The following is an 18,815-nucleotide window of genomic DNA, read 5'->3' on the forward strand; positions in this document are numbered from 1 at the left end:
CCCACCCAAAATTAAAGTCAGTATTGGGCAATTAGTAAAAGCTGCAGTTTGGAGGCCTTATGGCTTTCGAAAAGCCTTTAGAATTTGGGTGTGACAGGGTAGGGCAGCACTATCCCGTGCCTGGTGAACAAGCAGTGGTCTCTGGAGAAAAGCTATGAGAACAAACACTCGGGAGACAGAGGAGGGCTATTGCCTTTGGGAAGGTCAGGCAACCCATAAAAGTGGGTAGAACCCCTTGCTGGGGAGTTTTTCTGTTTCCTTTCTGACTATAATTTACTTACTTTCCTTTCTTGTGCTAAACATTCACCCAGGAGGAAAAGACTTTGCAGAGTTTAACTACTTTTCTGCTGAGTCATCCCCCCGGCTTGGAGTGAGGCGAAAAGTCTCACATCCCTAATATGAATGATAAAAACTTCCCCAATAGATGCACTGGATGAAAAATGGGGAAATGATTTTGTGAAAAACGTCAAAGTCTTTTCCATTTCCCAGAGCTCCATTTTCGGAGATATTTTAAGTCAATATTCGGATTGAAATTTTTATCAAAATAATTATCGGCATTTTTCACGCACTGCTTTTCTTGCCGATTGCAATAATTTCTTGATAAAAACATCAACAGAAAATATGGCAGAAAATGTCGTGAAAGGCAGAACATTTCAATAAGATCGACAGGTGGGTTCGGGTTTGGGGTTTTTTTTGAAAAAATTTGTTTTAGAAAAACCAGTATGAACTTTTAGCACGGCTATTATTCTTTTAGCATGCTTGTCACTTCTTTGGCCTGACCACCATGCAGCAGGTAGTCTTTTCTCACTCCTGGATAGACACCATTCTGTATCAGAGAGAGGAGCGGGTTTGGAGGAGGAGTATTTGGGTTTCAGAGCTGAACGAAGACATGCATATGGGATTACAATATATCATCGAAGCAGCACCTTATTTCCACAAGCTCATTAAACTGGTGACATACACCCAGGTGTATCTTGTTGAGCCATTCCTGCTCAAGCATCAACACCTGAAGCCTAGGGAATCAACCCAATGGGTGACAGCCGTCACCTTGGCTGACCCACCACAGGTAGGACCTTCAGAGCGAAAAGCAAGAGCTGCTGCAGCTTTAGCTAACGAGTCATGCCTCTGTAGCTGGGGGCTGCAACAACTCAGATCCTCTGTAACTCAGTGCAGAGTGGGACCTGTAACAGACTCACCAGTGGGTTACACATGCATAATGGCCACATGCCAGACTCCCCTACACACGGTGGAGAAGTCCTTCCACCATGGAGACAGAATAGTCTGCAATGTGGCAGGACAGTGGACAGAAATGTAGCAGGCTTGGATTTCACATTTTGGCTATCATATCTAGGTTGTTGCTGGTTCCTGTGTTGCTGGTGGGAGTTACCCTCAGGGCCGTTCGGTTTGGAGTTTTCACTGGCATTTTGTTGCCTGCGAACTTCACAAACCTTTGGCCTACTAAGAAGTACAAAATGGGATCCAGGCAGCTGTTGGTGCTCGCTAAGGGCCTGGTCACTTTGTAGGCTAAGTTAATGGCATTGAGGGTCCCGCAGCTAAGGTCCCAGCTCCGGAAGGAGTAGTACAAGGTGCGAGTGACGTGGAAAGGAAGGAAGCAGATGATGAAGACCACCAGGACAACAATGATCATCTTGACTGACTTCTTTTTGGACTTAGACCTCTTGGAGGTCCCCCGGGTGGGCTGCAGCAGCTTCCGGGCCATCAGGTAGTAGCACACGATGATGGTCAGGAAAGGGATGCAGAACAGCAGCACCAGCATCACCGAGCTGTAGATGACGAACTGGCCGAAGAGCTCCTTGCTCGACGTGTCGTGGCAGGTGATAGTCTTGCACCTCACACTGGTGGTGACAAAGAAGAGCACCGGTGATTGGCACGTGATTATGACCAACCAGACCACCCCTGACACCCTCCGCGCGTAGCGGACACGGCCCCACTGCAGTGACTTCAGCGGGAAGCAGATGCCCAGGAAACGGTGGACACTGATGCAGAGCAGGAAGAGGATGCTGCAGTAGAGGTTGGTGTAGAACAGGAAACGGACTATTTTACACAAGCCCACACTGAAAGGCCAATTGTCCCCCTTGGCATAGTAATACACCAGCAAGGGCAGGGAAACCACGTAGAGCGTGTCGGACACGGCCAGGTTGAACATGTATGTGGTGGAGGCGTTCCAGGTCTTGATCCTGAAGAGGAAGACGTAGAGGGCCAGCAGGTTGAGGCACAGCCCCACCACGCACACGATGCCGTAGGAGACGGGCAGCAGAATGTACTTGAACTCCTCGTCAAATTTGCACTTGTACGTGTTGTCTTCCACGCTGCAGTCGACAGTGGATGAGTTGGCGCTTGTGTTCCAGGAGCGCAGAACCATAAAGTTCTCCATTGCCCTAGAAAACAGGAAGTAAACCGTCAGCGAATGCAGGGGTGGCTCATTGAAATGGGAGAGTAAATATGTTTGGATGAGAACTCAAGCAAGACAGTGTATCACTGGGCAGAAGAGATGAGTCACATTGTAAGGACTGTTGTGTGTGTGTGTGTGTGTGTGTGTGTGTCCCAGACTGCACGCCGGGGGGGATCTAGTCACACAGAGTGTTGGGGTTCTTAGGGACTGGCTTGTTTTGGCCTTGTTTTGAAATGGGATTAGCTTGATTTTTGGCTTATTGTGAAAGTCAGGGTGCTTATTTATCATGTGAAAGTTGGCAACTGTGCCGTGGGCATGGAAAGCAGAACCACACTGGATGAAGCAGAACCACACTGGTGGAAGGAAGGATGCAGCTTAGTTCCTTAAGTTTAGTTTCCAAAGTTATATTTGGCATTTTTTGCAGATGTGATGCAACTTACATCGACTTAAGCTGTGTCCATTGTTATGGGTATAGCTGAATTAGTGGATTGATAGAGTCTGCAGGATACTAGTTTCAGAGTAACAGCCGTGTTAGTCTGTATTCGCAAAAAGAAAAGGAGTACTTGAGCTCAGCTGTAGCTCACGAAAGCTTATGCTCAAATAAATTGGTTAGTCTCTAAGGTGCCACAGGATACTAGTGACATACTTCATTGACAATAAACCTGACTGGGTGCCTTTGTCCCTTAACAGATCTTGTGGTCATTAGGCGGTTCGCTCAAGGTCTGCCGTGCCAGCTGTCTGCGCAGGGCTGGGGCGGCACACAGAAGGAACACACACACGGAGCAAAACATCTATCAACTTCTAACCACAGCAGCAATGTAGACAAGCCCCTTGTAGAAGCAGGTCACCAGAGAGCATAAGAAAAATCAGCATGTAAATCGCACACATGGGGAGTGCATGAGAATGACTGCATGCTAATACCTGCGTCATGGAAAATCTGCATCCTCTGAACCTCGAGGGCAGGGAAGGCATAAGGTGGGGCAGCTGGGTTCAATTTTGCTTTGCTTTCCGAGCAGGACTCAGGGGAGCCGTGGGGAGATACGTATGTAAGTGTTACGCAGTCATTTTCTCTAGAGCTAGCTGGAGCAAGCCTCCTCCTTTATGCTTTTCTTCTGGAAAGGGCTGACATAAGCGCTGTCGTCCTCACCTTCGCTCTGACCCCTTTGCAGTGTAGAGAGGACCTAGATCCCCCGTTCTGCTCAGGGAGGGAACCCCTTGGCATGACAAGCCCTGCCATAAGGGGTGTGCTGAGGATACAGCTGGGGCTGCAGCAGGCTGCACTGCAGAGTTTCCTGGCAGCACTGCAGCCCATACAGAAGCCCTGGAAGGCTGTCATAACTTAGACAGGCCCCTGCGGCTGTCTAAATCACACTGGGGGCTACTAAAGTCTCTGGAGCAGCCCAGGATTGGGATGGTATGAAGGTGGCTTAAAACTACCTTAGTCACTCCACTCCTGGCCCCAAGTTCCATGCTGCGTCTCACAGGGCCTAGCCCTCGAGCTCCACTTCCAGAAGCCCAGGCAGACTCAGCCGAAGCTGAGTGCTCGTGCAGCTGGCAGAAGCGCTTGAGTCTTGTCTCCAGCCATCCGGAGGGCTTTACCTCTCACCACAGACAGTCCATGTGTGAAAGACTCAGTCCAGAATCTCAGGAGAGATAATGAGACCCACCCCGAGTAGAGTACTGTAAACTAGAGGGGTATGAGAAAACGGGCCCAGCTTTCTGGAATGTGGATGCTGCCCAGACACCACTGGTACACATCATATCTAACGGTAGGGTTGCCACCTTTCTAATTGCTGGTAACTGGATCCCCAAGGCCTCGCCCCTGCCCTGTCTCTTTCCCCAAGGCTCTGCCCTGTCGCTCGTTCCCTCCCCCCCACACCCCAATTGCTCACTGGATCATCTCAAGAAGCCTGTCTGGTCAGGGGTTGGCACAGGTTAATGACCCGGCGCCTTCCCCCACCCTGCAGTAACCCAACTTTTGGTTCGGATGCCATTTAGGGGTGCCAGGTCCCCAAAAACCAGGCACCTGGCAACCCTAAGTGGCACCCGGACTCAGAAGCCCAAAACTGGCCAGGTGGCAGCCTCATCGAACAGAGCTGCTCATACCACACAGCATCACTTCTGCTAGCCAGATGCAGAATGGTATTCTCATCTGACGCGTGGCTTGTCGGAAATAGCGGGTTACATTAATATCAGCAATCCGGTAAAATGAGGAAGGATCGTGTCTGCTCTGGACAGCTATCCTGTTCAGAGCCAAACCTCTCCTGAGCAAGGTGCCCCCGGCTCCGTTACATATGCCATGTGCCAAAGGGCCCCACATCTCAGCACCGATGGGTTCCACGCTGTTGTATCTCTTGCTCTTTACCCAAAAAATTTCAAGGCGCCAAATAGTCAACGCTGGGTCCCCAATACAAAGAGGCCAGGTACAGCTGCTTTGTAATAACTGAGCCTGCACATTCATGCTAAATGTAAAAAGTATGTGAGAGTTCGTAAGATGTCACAATAACAGCTGTTGAAGGGAAAAGGGATAAAAGGGAGACAGATTCCATTAGTCTAAACAAAATGCCCCGCTGATATGATTCAAGGACTCTGTTGCTGTTGGACTTAATCAACAAGAAAATGTGGGTCCGGAAATTAATGAACCAAAATGGGTGTGTTGGATATGAGGCCTTCGCAAGGGACAAAATAATGAGGGGATGGGCTATTCCACCCACCACTGCCTTCTGAGGTCCTTAAAGAAAGAGACTTTGGGGAGGTAATGGGAAGAACAGACAGAGGCATGGTTGTTCCCCCCAGCATTTCCTGGGACCCGGGCTCGTCCTGAGATGTCCTGACCAGACCAAGCCAGAGAGAGGTACCAAGATGACATCACCACCCCTACTAGCTCCTCCTGCTGATTCCCAAACACCACCTGAGATGAAACAGGACCAGACGTCAACAACAACAGCAGCTCCAGCTCATCTCAACTTCTCTTTTACCCAACAGGACAGTTATTACCGTCTTACTGTTGGACAGTGACTGGGTTATGTTAACACCTTTGGCTCATTGGATTCCATGTCACTTAACACAACACTACACACAAACTGCTGCTCTGGCTGCAGAACACCGTGAGCACCACTAGAAGGCTCACATACGATTTAAAGGGATACTGTCCTGTTCCTATACACTATGTACACCACTGTATACATGTTGGCAGTGTTAACATCCATACAAGGGTTGATTCCTGTATTGCATTCCTCATTGGTCCATAACACAGGTACCCAGAGATACAGCTTCAACATCGCTCCCAAGCTGGCCACGCCTGGTCATAAGCCTCTCCCTCCCCTCAGAGCTGAATGCGCTGCTTCCATAGCCCAGGGAAGATCAGAAGAAAATCAAATCCAATTCTTCCACAGAATAGTGCAGAGCACTCACTAGGCTGCCCTAAGGCCAGCCCAGTGGTAGGGCACAGAACTGGGTGCTGACGGATTAACCCATGGAGTGAATCTGGGCAAGCCACTGAACTGCTCTGAGCTCCAGTATCACTATTTTACAAGGGGGGCGGGAATAATACTTCTTTGTACAGCGCTTTGAGGCCTACACATGAAAAGTGCTCTACTCAGTGTGGATTTAGCACCATGGCTACTCAGTGTGGTTATTAACTGGTGTATTTGCATACTATTGCCCCCTGCTGGCTGGACTTGGACTCGCTTAAGAATCTATGGCTATGTCGCCATCTACTGGCAGACCTAAAACGAGGGTATAAGACTTCCATCTAATGCAGTATCTCCATTAGCACAAGTAGTTTTCTGAGCTGAAGGTCCTGAGGTTTTCCCCCCACGCCACATGAGGGCAGTTTAGCTGATGAGTGGAGAGTTACATACCCACATACTGTAAAATGAGCCCATAGTGGACTTGCTCTTTGGTTTGGCCATATAATTATGGAGAACACCACCGGCTCACAATGGTGTATTGTTATTTAGTATCCTAATATACATTTCTTTTTGCAACATGAAGCTAGTTGGTTGCTAGGTCTGGAGAGACCTGCCCCCGACCTTCCCCTTTGTTTGAGCAAATGCCCTAAATTCCTACAACAAAACCTGCTGTGTCTCTTTGGGCTCCCGGCTGCCTGACCCCCGCCCACATCCCACTTCAGCTGCCCCCACATCCTACTTCAGCTGCACTGAGTGATCGCATGGGAGCGACAGCCAAGCAATGCAAGGACACAAAAGGGAGCAGGTTGACCTTTCCCCAGAGGCAGCGCAAGGACTGGGAGTGGGATGGAACAATGTCAGCGTGTGCGTATGACACATCCAAGCACTGACCAAGACCGGGGACAGGGCAGAGGGGAGGGACCAGAGGGAAACATGGCATTCTCTCTTCCCATGATGGCAAATGTTGATCTCAGTTATGCCTCGTGGAAATCTACTGACTCCCAAAAGCAAATCCAGAGCAACTCCATTGTCTTCTTTCATGACCCTCCAAAGGGTCAGGATGGGCAGCTGTTCCTCTCACATCTGGCACTGGCCACTGCCGGTGACGGGATGCTGGACTAGATGGGTCACTGGTCTGAGCCTGTCTGGCAGCTCCTATGTTCCCTGTGTGCAGTCCCACAAGGCCCACTTCTGTCCTAGTCAATAGATAGGTCAGACATCTAGGGAAGACTGTGAGATGCTATTGACTTCGGTGCCACAGAAACACTGATGACCCCCAGCCCTACATCTCCTGTCACGTGCAGACGGTGTTGACTCCGGAACCTGAATGGGACAAGCCCCTGGATGAAGAGCAGCTGGATACAATTCAACCCAGGCAAGAGGGAGAGAAGGAAATGCCATGAAGAGCTGGCTGAAGCCAAAGCCAGCCTCTGCCTCCGGGTGTCTGCTCTCCACTTGAAAAGGTGGAACACAGCACCGGGGTCCTGTTGGACGCCTCAGTGCTCCTTGGTACCCACAGTGCAATGCTGCCTTGTGTGTGTGGCTGGCCGGGAGGCTGCACCCCTGGCTGCCGGCTGAAGTTCTAGCCGCAGTGACCCACAGGCTCACTACCTCCCGCCCTGGTGATTGCGTCTGGACTGCTTGATGGGGAGGGAAGTGAGCACCATCAGGAAACGCCAACTTGTCCAGCATGCAGCAGCCGATGTTATGCGTAGGGCAGTATGTCAGGAGCACATCCCTCACATGCCTCCCACGCTCATCTGGCTACCTCTGCAGTTCCGGATCAGCTGCCAGGTCCTGGGGTTACTGCACCCGCAGTGGCCTGAGCCCTACCTCTTAGACTGCCTCTCCTTTTGCGAGCTATGGACATCAGGACCGCTCTAGCTGGCAAAGCTCAGGGGGTAGCAGCTCTCAGAGACATTCCTGGCAGTAGGCTCTGGGCTTTGGGACACCATCCACCCAGAAATCGGAATGGGCCCAAGATCAAAACACCTCAAGAATGAAAGCAGCGATCCACCTCTTGGGACTTGACTTCAGGCAACAACTACTCCACTAGCCCATGCATAATAGACAAATGTCTACTATACATGTATATAGGATACCTCCTCCAGCAACATGAATGGAGGGATGGAGTTTCTCAGCCCTGTTTCGATGTATAGAGTTCTGTGAGTGTATCCAGATATGGTGATGGAGGCAATATATTTACCTAGACAGGTAGGAGTTATTCTGTATCGACACCATTGCACCTGAGATCAGGATCTGTCGACTGTCTCCTGACTTCAGATCCGCGGGCGCGTAGCAGACTACTTCTCCACAGGCATCTGCCTGGCTCTCTGCAGCAGCCCTCAGACACAGCTGCAATTGTCGTGCTGAAGCACTTGAGTAGTTAGCCTAATGTTCTCCAGAGGAAGGTCCTGAAATTAACCAGAAACAAAATCTTCATTACTAGTAGGAGGTGAACGTCGGGGCAAGTACTATTCCGTCTGCCCTGGAGGGCGCACGGTGGAAATGATTCAGTGTGTGGGAGACAAATAGCTATGTGTTTTCAAGAGAAAAGATCCTGCTTGCAGTCTGTCTCCTCGATGCTGCTTTGCAAGCAGTTCTGAGCACATATTGCAGTACACACACACAGAGGCATTAGAACGGACTAGTGGCTGACAAAGTCTGTCATGTCAGTTCTGTTTTTCCCATAGAACAAAAAAGGGACCATGTTGCTTCTCAGGCCAGCTCTTCAATAGGGAAGTGAAAGGATTGGAGCGCAGCCAAATTTATGTTCATCATGGTCTCAGGAAAGCAAGGATTACAAAATGGGCTTCACGTTTCTCTGCAATAATTTCAAAGGGTCAGTATGGAGGAGTTTAGGCCCCAGGTTTAGGTTCTGTTTAAATAAAAAAAGTCCCAAACCCCAGTGTGACTAGCACTGACGTGAGCGGTTTGGAAATGTCGAAGGAGGCGGGCCTTTCATGAGTTTAAACTTTGGACCCCCAAACACAGTAGCCTTGAGCTGATGCAGATAACCAGAAAGTGAAATTGACTAGACACAATGGGCCGAATGCTGCTCCTGGCAACACAAATGCAGCTCCTACTGGTTCTGGTGGAAATTATACCCGTAACCAAGAGCAGAAGGTAGCCCTGAGAGTGAAACTAACGTCACTGTCCAAGCTACAGGCAATGCAGAATGTGAACTAGATCAGTGCTCCGTTGTAACCAGTCAATTTGATGTCTTAAAATTACTTCACCTAAGGACATTTTCAAATATAGTAAATAATATAATCCCTAAAGTAACAATACTTCCTTTCTCCCACTGCCGTATGTATTGAGATTGTGACCAATTCTCATTTACACTACTCTGACAGTGTAAAGGGATCTTAAAGTAGTAACTTTACACCCATTCACACCCACCTGAGGGCCCCTGTCCGCTCCCAGAGCAGTGCTAAGGAGCCTTGGTATAAATGAGAATGAGGCCGTTAAGCTCTTTAGGGCAGGGACTGTCTCTTACCACCTGTCTACAGTAATAAAGCCTCTGTCTTTGGTTGAAAGCTTGAGGTGCTCCTGCAATAACGGCAGATCACGTGAGAGACCTAACTCCCTCGCTAGACATCTAGATAAGCCTGGCCTAATTCTTCAGGGTGCTGAGCACCCACAATTCCTAGTGAAGTCACTGGGGGCTGCAGGCGCTCAGCCACCACTGGTTTTTATTTGGGCATCTACGTACATATGTAGATGCCTAACTCTAGAGACGCTCACTGGGATACTTTCAGCCACAGTTTTATTAGTAACACAAAGATTAGAGGGTTTTTTAATTGTTCTTTTCAGCGGGTTTCTGGTCCAGCTAGCTTCTAGGATCTAATGTGGTCTGTGACTAGGGCCCTGGATTGGAAGCCAAGAGAACTGATCCCAGTCTAAGGAGATCTAAGGAGATCCCTGGCTCAGCTGCTAACCCCTTTGAGATGGAGCAGAGAGGCCCCACATTGGCAATGAGAGGGTTAAGGAGGCTGACTGGTTCCTCACTGGCACTCAAAGTGTTAGGCCTGTGGACCCAGTTGGCCTCACCCTGCTTCCTCTGCAAGGGGAGATAAAAGGAGAGGGCCTCACTTGGGTGAGTGCTGACCAGGAAGGAGGTTGGAGCTCTGCTTCTCTGAGGCGGGGGGGGGTGGGGAGAAGAAGGGGAGGCTGGTTGCAGCCCTGAGCCGGAGCTCGCTGGTCAGCCAGATCCCTCCTCCTGGAAGGGAGGCCCAGATAATGGGAAGGGAACTGGCAGGAGTGCAGACTGTTTTGGAAACCAGCCCTGACTAATGGGCAGGGCACCACGGAAGGGGTGTGGGATGGCCCTGGCTTTGAGCTGGGTTTCTTTTTGTTCCTGATTACCATTGAACTTCAGCACCCAAAATGGGGTAGGACTGAAGGCACCACGACCCTGGCCTCGGAGTGACTGGCGGATGTATTGTTTCTTGACTTTAGCAAAGCTTTTGACACGGTCTCCCACAGTATTCTTGTCAGCAAGTTAAAGAAGTATGGGCTGGATGAATGTACTATAAGGTGGGTAGAAAGTTGGCTAGATTGTCGGGCTCAATGGGTAGTGATCAATGGCTCCATGTCTAGTTGGCAGCCGGTGTCAAGTGGAGTGCCCCAGGGGTCGGTCCTGGGGCCGGTTTTGTTCAATATCTTCCTAAATGATCTGGAGGATGGTGTGGATTGCACTCTCAGCAAATTTGCGGATGATACTAAACTGGGAGGAGTGGTAGATACGTTGGAGGGCAGAGATAGGATACAGAGGGACCTAGACAAATTGGAGGATTGGGCCAAAAGAAACTTGATGAGGTTCAATAAGGATAAGTGCAGGGTCCTGCACTTAGGACGGAAGAACCCAATGCACAGCTACAGACTAGGGACCGAATGGCTAGGCAGCAGTTCTGCGGAAAAGGACCTAGGGGTTACAGTGGACGAGAAGCTGGATATGAGTCAACAGTGTGCCCTTGTTGCCAAGAAGGCTAACAGCATTTTGGGCTGTATAAGTAGGAGCATTGCCTACAGATCGAGGGATGTGATCGTTCCCCTCTATTCGACATTGGTGAGGCCTCATCTGGAGTACTGTGTCCAGTTTTGGGCCCCACACTACAAGAAGGATGTGGATAAATTGGAGAGAGTCCAGCGAAGGGCAACAAAAATGATTAGGGGTCTGGAACACATGACTTATGAGGAGAGGCTGAGGGAACTGGGATTGTTTAGTCTGCAGAAGAGAAGAATGAGGGGGGATTTGATAGCTGCTTTCAACTACCTGAAAGGTGGATCCAAAGAGGATGGTTCTAGACTATTCTCAGTGGTAGAAGATGACAGGACAAGGAGTAATGGTCTCAAGTTGCAGTGGGGGAGGTTTAGGTTGGATATTAGGAAAAACTTTTTCACTAGGAGGGTGGTGAAACACTGGAATGCGTTACCTAGGGAGGTGGTAGAATCTCCTTCCTTAGAAGTTTTTAAGGTCAGGCTTGACAAAGCCCTGGCTGGGATGATTTAATTGGGGATTGGTCCTGCTTTGAGCAGGGGGTTGGACTAGATGACCTCCTGAGGTCCCTTCCAACCCTGATATTCTATGATTCTATGATTCTATGATTCCCTCCACTGATCACATCAAAAGTGGTGCCTTAGGCGCCGACTCCCTGGGTGCTCCGGGGCTGGAGCACCCACGGGGAAAATTTGGTGGGTGCAGAGCACCCACCGGCAGCTCCGCGCCCGGCCCCAGCTCACCTCCACTCCGCCTTCTCCCCTGAACGCACCGCCCCGCTCTGCTTCTCCGCGCCCCCCCCGCCAGCTTCCAGCGAATCAGCTGTTTGGCAGGAAGCCGGGGAGGGCTGAGAAGCAGGTGGCAGCTTCCCGCTCAGGCTGAGGGTGGCGGAGATGAGCTGGGGCGGGGAGCAGTTCCCCTGCGCCCCCCCCCACCAGGTTACCTGCTGTGGCGCAGGTGGCCCTCCTCGTGCCCCCCCCCCCTTCCCAGCTCACCTCCGCCTCCCTGGGCCTGAGCGGGAAGCTGCAGTCTGCCCCTCAGCCTGCCCCAGCTTCCCGCGCGAACAGCTGATTCACGGGGAGCCTGGGGTGGGGGGCGGAGAAGCAGAGTGGGGCGGCGCATTCAGGGGAGGAGGCGGAGCGGAGGTGAGCTGGGGACGGGGGTGGGGAGGGGAGCTGCCGATGGGTGCTCTGCACCCACCAAATTTTCCCCTGGGTGCTCCAGGGCTGGAGCACCCACGGAGTCGGCACCTAAGGCGCCACTTTTGGCCGGTTAAATTTAGAAGCCCTTTTAGAACCGGCTGTCCCTCGCAGAACAACCGGTTCTAAAAGGGCTTCTAAATTTAACAACCGGTTCTAGCGAACCGATGCGAACCGGCTCCAGCTCACCACTGGGGGTACGTTAATTTGGGTTATGCTGCTCATTTAGGGACCTGAGCATGCTCCAGTAGTTTCTGCTCCTTAGACAAATACAGAGGAGCATCCTCAGAGCAAACGCCACCATGTCAATCCTCAGCTCACGCTCATCTCTACTGCAAGAGGCTGAGATGTGGATTGGACTACAGAGCCTGCCTTACCTTACCCTCACAGCTGCCGGTTCTCTGAATCTGCCTACTACAGAGAGCTGGGCCCAGGCTGCAAAGTTAGGCTCCAGATCCCAACTTTCCCAAAGTTCAGGCTGTTTTGATCTGGCCACTCTTGACTGCTGTGGCCACCACCACGTCTCCCTCAGGCAGTACTGCTCCTTGGACAGAACTCTCAGCCATGCCACCTTCTCCTTCTGTTTCAAGTCCTGTGGTTCCTTCTTTTCTGGACTCCCCAAGTCCTTCCCTGAAAATTTCAATGAGCCCTTCCCCTGCAATCTCCTCCTCTTGCGTCCCTTTGACACGGACCTCGCCTCAAGCCACCCAATCCAAAATAATTCTTGTCTGTTGCTTCAAGTCCCCATCCAACCTCCAGCCCCCTCTCTGGGTCACACCTTCATCATAGATTCATAGGTATTAGATTCATAGATATTTAGGTCAGAAGAGACCATTATGATCATCTAGTTTGACCTCCTGCACAACGCAGGCCACAGAATTTCACCCACCACTCCTACAAAAAAAAAACAACCTCACACCTATATCTGTGCTATTGAAGACCTCGAATCGTAGTTTAAAGACTTCAAGGAGCAGAGAATCCTCCAGCAAGTGACCCGTGCCCCATGCTACAGAGGAAGGCAAAAAACCTCCAGGGCCTCTTCCAATCTGCCCTGGAGGAAAATTCCTTCCTGAACCCAAATATGGCAATCAGCTAAACCCTGAGCATATGGGCAAGATTCATCAGCCAGATACTATCGAAAATTCTTTCCTGGGTAACTCGGATCTCACCTCATCTAATAGCCCATCACAGGCCATTGGGCCTATTTACCATGAATATTTAATTACCAAAACCATGTTATCCCATCATACCATCTCCTCCATAAACTTATCGAGTTTAATCTTAAAGCCAGATAGATCTTTTGCCCCCACTGCTTCCCTTGGAAGGCTATTCCAAAACTTCACTCCTCTGATGGTTAAAAACCTTTGTCTAATTTCTAGTCTAAATTTCTTAGTGGCCAGTTTATATCCATTTGTTCTTGTGTCCATATTGGTACTGAGCTTAAATAATTCCTCTCCCTCTCTGGTATTTATCCCTCTGATATATTTATAGAGAGCAATCATATCTCCCCTCAACCTTCTTTTAGTTAGGCTAAACAAGCCAAGCTCCCTGAGTCTCCTTTCATAAGACAAGTTTTCCATTCCTCGGATCATCCTAGTAGCCCTTCTCTGTACCTGTTCCATCCTTCTTAAACACGGGAGACCAGAACTGCACACAGTATTCCAGGTGAGGTCTCACCAGTGCCTTGTATAACGGTACTAAAACCTCCTTACCCCTACAGGAAATACCTCTCCTGATGCATCCCAAGACCGCATTAGCTTTTTTCACAGCCATATCACATTGGCGGCTCATAGTCATCCTATGATCAACCAATACTCCAAGGTCCTTTTCCTCCTCCGTTACTTCTAATTGATGCATCCCTAGCTTATAACTAAAATTCTTGTTATTAATCCCTAAATGCATGACCTTACACTTCTCACTATTAAATTTCATTCTATTACTATTACTCCAGTTTACAAGGTCATCCAGATCCTCCTGTAGGGTATCCCTGTCCTTCTCTAAATTGGCAATACCTCCCAGCTTTGTATCATCCGCAAACTTTATTAGCACACTCCCACTTTTTGTGCCAAGGTCAGTAATAAAAAGATTAAATAAGATTGGTCCCAAAACCGATCCTTGAGGAACTCCACTGGTAACCTCCCTCCAGCCTGACAGTTCACCTTTCAGTAGGACCCGTTGTAGTCTCCCCTTTAACCAATTCCTTATCCACCTTTCAATTTTCCTATTGATCCCCACCTTATCCAATTTAACTAATAATTCCCCATGTGGCACGGATATCAAATGCCTTACTAAAATCTAGGTAAATTAGATCCACTGCGTTTCCTTTGTCTAAAAAATCTGTTACTTTCTCAAAGAAGGAGATCAGGCTGGTTTGGCATGATCTACCTTTTGTAAAACCATGTTGTATTTGGTCCCATTTACCATTGACTTCAATGTCCTTAACTACCTTCTCCTTCAAAATTTTTTCCAAGACCTTGCATACTACAGATGTCAAACTAACAGGCCTATAATTACCCGGATCACATTTTTTCCCTTTCTTAAAAATAGGAACTATGTTAGCAATTCTCCAATCATACGGTACAACCCCTGAGTTTACAGATTCATCCTATTCATACTTCTTCTCCTTGCCTTCTGCTTGATCATACACCCCCCCTCCCCGCCTGTGTCTCTAACCTGCTCTCCTTGTGATTTCCCCCCACGCTCTGCTCCGCCAAGGGCACTAACCTCAATGCTCCTTTTGTCTAACATCTCTGTGCCTTCCTCCATGCAATGGCCACCCAAAATCTGCTTCTCTGCACTCCACCCCTGCCCCATTCAATTCACTCCTTGGCATAGTCCCCTACCAAAAAGAGGCATATAAAACCTCCATACCATCCAGACATATGTCTGCCTCACCTGATGTCTGCAGAGCCTCATCAGTAGCCCGTGTCCCTTCCCAGCCATCTCCTTCCCTAGGGTATGTTCCCTCTTGGCAAGTCCAGCACTTCGATTCTGAGCTATTCAGGGCAAGCACCTGTCTCTCATGTGTCTCCTGTGAAGTATCTAGCACACGTGTGAATACTTTATAATAATAATTGTCTGAATTGTTCAATGACTCACTTTCTCCAATGTACCCGGAAGGAGCAGCTCATTGCCTTTGTCATGGGGAAACCTTCATTTTCTTCCTGTCCATTTCAGAAACCCCCCTCATCTCCAGGAGTCTCCATGGACTTATCAACCTCCCCCACTCCCCATGTGATCTCATCTCCATGACCCTCCATGGACATATCCACCCACCACAAACCCCACTATTTATGTGACCTCCTGGGGCCAGTTTCTTACACTCATTGTCCCTTTTCTTTCTGACCCCACCGGGCCCCTCCACAGGTGAGAGGGTGGGGCAGTAGCTCAATGTCTGCAGTGGCTTCATTAACAGGAACAGCCTCCCTACCTCTGGCTATTTTCAGGTCCCTTCTCATCTCTCTTATGCTAGGGTGCCTAACTGTCTTCTCCAATAGACCAATCAGATCCTACTTGGAGAGCCTTGCAATTTTCCCAGCTGCTCCGTCTTTCTCCCCAACAATTGGCTATCGGCCATTGCTCTGCACCTCTATAGATGCTTGCAGGGCCCAATGCAGTTCACTTGCATTTGCATGCACAGAACCGTCAGCTGGGGTGAGTTACCGAGAGACACGTTCCTCAGACAGAGGCAAAGGAATAAGTGGCACTGTGGAGCTGACCCCGCCAGCCCTTTCCACTCCCTGCTCTGTGTGTGTGGGGAACTACCACTCCCATCTGGCTCCGTACAATACAAACAAACCCAGCAGACTCTAATGAGAGGGGTGAGACAAGTCTCTGGCAGCAGCTGGCTTGTGGGCTGCTTTTGAGCAAGAGTGCCCCCAAGGCCAAGCAGCAGTGCGGGGCGGGGGGAGCCCGTGCACCATTGGTGCTGAGCTTAATGTGGGCTGGACGCAGATTCTCTAGTCCCTCCCCCCCTCTTCAAACAGCCCCATTTGTTTTGTTGGGACTAAGGGCATAGCGAGATGCTACTCAGCATGAGCAAAGGTGTCGGACCCTGGCCCTGGGTCTGAAACTCATTGAAGTCGATGGATATTTTTCCATTGACTTCAGTGGCCAGAGTGCATTAAACACCCCACTCCCAGAACTGGACAGAGGCCTTTGTCGGTCCAGCGATCTCACAGGCATGGGGGAGGAGGAGAAAGGAATCTGGCTCTTTCTTTGTTGCTCTCCCTCTCAGTTCCCACCCCCACTGCCTGCCAAAGCCCTGCCCTCTTATTCCCTAGTATGCGCTGGGGCTGGCAGTGGCCCACGGAGCAAATCTTGCACCCTGCACATGGGGAGCCTGGAGCAGGTGGAACAGGTACAGTTCTGCTGAGGGGAGGGAGGGGGCAATATCTGGGCAGTGCATTCTGCACCCCATGCAGCCCAGCTCCGCAGGGGCTCCCCGCACAGTGTGGGGGTTCAGGCAATCAGGATGTGGGATGAGCCACTGGAGCTCAGCCCCGTCATGGAGCAGGGGTCTGAAATTAGAACATGCAGGAGCTCCTGGGTGATAGTCCTGTGCTCAGACCTCACCTCTGGCCAAGGAAGCGCCTTTGAAATAAGCCAGACTCGGCTGCTAAGGCTCCTCCCGTGCAAGCACCTGCAAAGCACCGGGCCTGGGTGGCATCCAGCACCGTGGGAGGAGGGCGTTGCTCATGGCTTTGCAGACTATTCAGTGGAAGCCGACCTGCTCTTGGAGACAAAGCACAGCAAACAAAGGAGAGCACTCTACCAAAGCGCCTGTGCTCTGTGCTCCAACCCCCTTCCCCTACCCTTCCCCACCCTGCCACCTGCAGAAAGGCCACTGGTAGTTTTAGATGAGACCCCCACTGGGCATATCATGGCAAATTACTGTATTTTAAAATGCTGTGCTCAGAGCTGGTTGGCTACGGTATTCTTTGTTCATGACCTGTCCTAAAATTGTGTGCACGGTGGCTGCGTGCCCTTAAACATCCGCCATCCCCACCCCCAGAGGTGGCTGCATTTCAACAGCTCACGTAAGTTTGGGGCAATCAATTTCACCGCTCTGTGCCTCAGTTTACCCTTCTCAGGGGAATGTGGCAAGGACAATCGGCATTTGGAAGATACTCTGATTGGATATTTATATTACCATAGCACCCAAAGATCCCAATCAGCAGGGGGGCACCAATATGCCCGACGCTGTGCAAAACCAGAGGTAGACGTGTTCATAGAATCATAGAATATCAGGTTGGAAGGGACCTCAGAAGGTATCTAGTCCAACCCTCTTCTCAAAGCAGGACCAATCCTCAACTAAATCCCTGCCTCAAGGAGCAAACGCTTGGAAGAAAGATGCTACATCAGTGCCACCCGTTACAATTCATAGTCTGTAGTAATAATGAATAATAAAAGAAGTGCTTTGTGCTATAAGAAGGGATCATATGTTTATAATTTATTCACATATGTAGAAATGCTATAACGAGAGGAAGTATGGCCCAGTCAGTAGAGCACCAGCTGGAGACCTGGGCTCAATTCCTTGCTCTGCCACAGACTTTCTGTGTAACCTTGGGCAAATCACCTGTCCTCTCTACCTCATTTCCCCAGCAGTAAAATGGGAGCTGCCCCACCTCACAGGAGTGCTGTGAGAATCGATACATTAGTGACTGGGAAGGACTGGACACTACAGCAGCAGACAGAGGGTGCTCATCCAGACATTTTAGGCACTTTTCTAACACATCCTAGAAGTGACCATTTAAAATAACCCACCACAAATGCCCCTCACCTGGGGGCAATTCCACACCACTGCAGTCACAATCCCAGCCCCACTTCCACATGCCTAGGGACAAGGCTGAGTTTGGAATGTGTCCAGAAGGTGACCAGATTGGGGCTGTTTCAGAACAAGGGTGAAAATTATTCCTGGAGCAGTGACTGCCCTAGGTGCAGCAGCCCTGGTTTATACCGGCAGGGCTCTGGCTCAAATGCCCTGGATGAGCTCCGGTTGTGCCAAGTCGTTGGCCACGTCTACACTACCACGTGACGGGAGCGCTCTCTCCTGTCGGCACAGAGAGGCTACATGAGAGATCTTACAGAGGTGCAGCTGCACTGGTACAGCTGTGCCACTGTGAGCTCTCTAATGTAGACAAAGCCGTAGTGAACATGACCTTTTCAGCGTGACCGTAGGGAAAGGAACAAGGAAACAAACACAAGCATTTCCGAGCAACTCATCAAATGGTGATGTTACTCTAATGGGCTGTGCGTGTGTGTGCTGGCAGGCTGTGGTTTTGAACACAGCCAGCCACTCGAGAAAAGCCTTCAGTCAGGTTTGGAAAGGCACCGTGCCACACACATCATGTTGGGCTTTGCTTAGCGCTCGAGCCTTGTTCTGTGAGTCTGGTCCAGTGTTTCTCAAGGCCTTACATAGGGTCGTGGCTCACGTGAGTTTAAAAGTGTTTGCCGGTCTCCTCCATGAAGAAGGCGGCGTGAGGAGTCACGGGAGAAAGATGGAGCATGAAACCCCAGATCGCTGCCTCTGCCTCCCCAGGCAGAGGGGGCAAAACTCAAAGGGGAAACGTCAAGCCCTGCCCCTGCTGCAGTCAGCAGGAGCTGTAGCATGGACTCCATGGAGCAAGCTCAGGCCCTAACAAGCCCCACTAACTCCTGCTCTCTCCTGGTGCAGTGTAGAAAACTCCTGAGGGGAGCTTCCAAGGGCAGAAGCAACTGGGGAGGCCCCTGGTAGCACAGCAGAGACACAGGGTCTCCATCTGGAGGAATCCCCAGGTTGTGGGGGG

The 18,815-nt window shown here is 50.3% G+C and overlaps 1 protein-coding gene across 2 annotated transcripts in view; it reads right to left on the reverse strand.

Annotated features, from left to right (window-relative positions):
* Window positions 1–1,327: 1,327 nt before the first annotated feature.
* P2RY2 (purinergic receptor P2Y2) overlaps window positions 1,328–18,815 on the reverse strand; it is a 32,045-nt gene continuing 14,557 nt past the window's right edge. The window contains exons 2-3 of one of the 2 annotated variants that reach the window (XM_074942942.1): window positions 8,033–8,240; window positions 1,328–2,399 (exon numbers count right to left, since the gene is read on the reverse strand). In XM_074942942.1, coding sequence (XP_074799043.1) covers window positions 1,328–2,399; window positions 8,033–8,067 — 1,107 coding nt within the window. In that variant the 5' untranslated portion in view covers window positions 8,068–8,240. The remainder of the gene's footprint in view (window positions 2,400–8,032; window positions 8,241–18,815) is intronic. The other variant, XM_074942947.1, reaches the window with a different exon arrangement.

Source organism: Natator depressus, chromosome 1 (genome assembly GCF_965152275.1).
Source record: "Natator depressus isolate rNatDep1 chromosome 1, rNatDep2.hap1, whole genome shotgun sequence".
NCBI classification, from domain to species: domain Eukaryota; kingdom Metazoa; phylum Chordata; order Testudines; family Cheloniidae; genus Natator; species Natator depressus.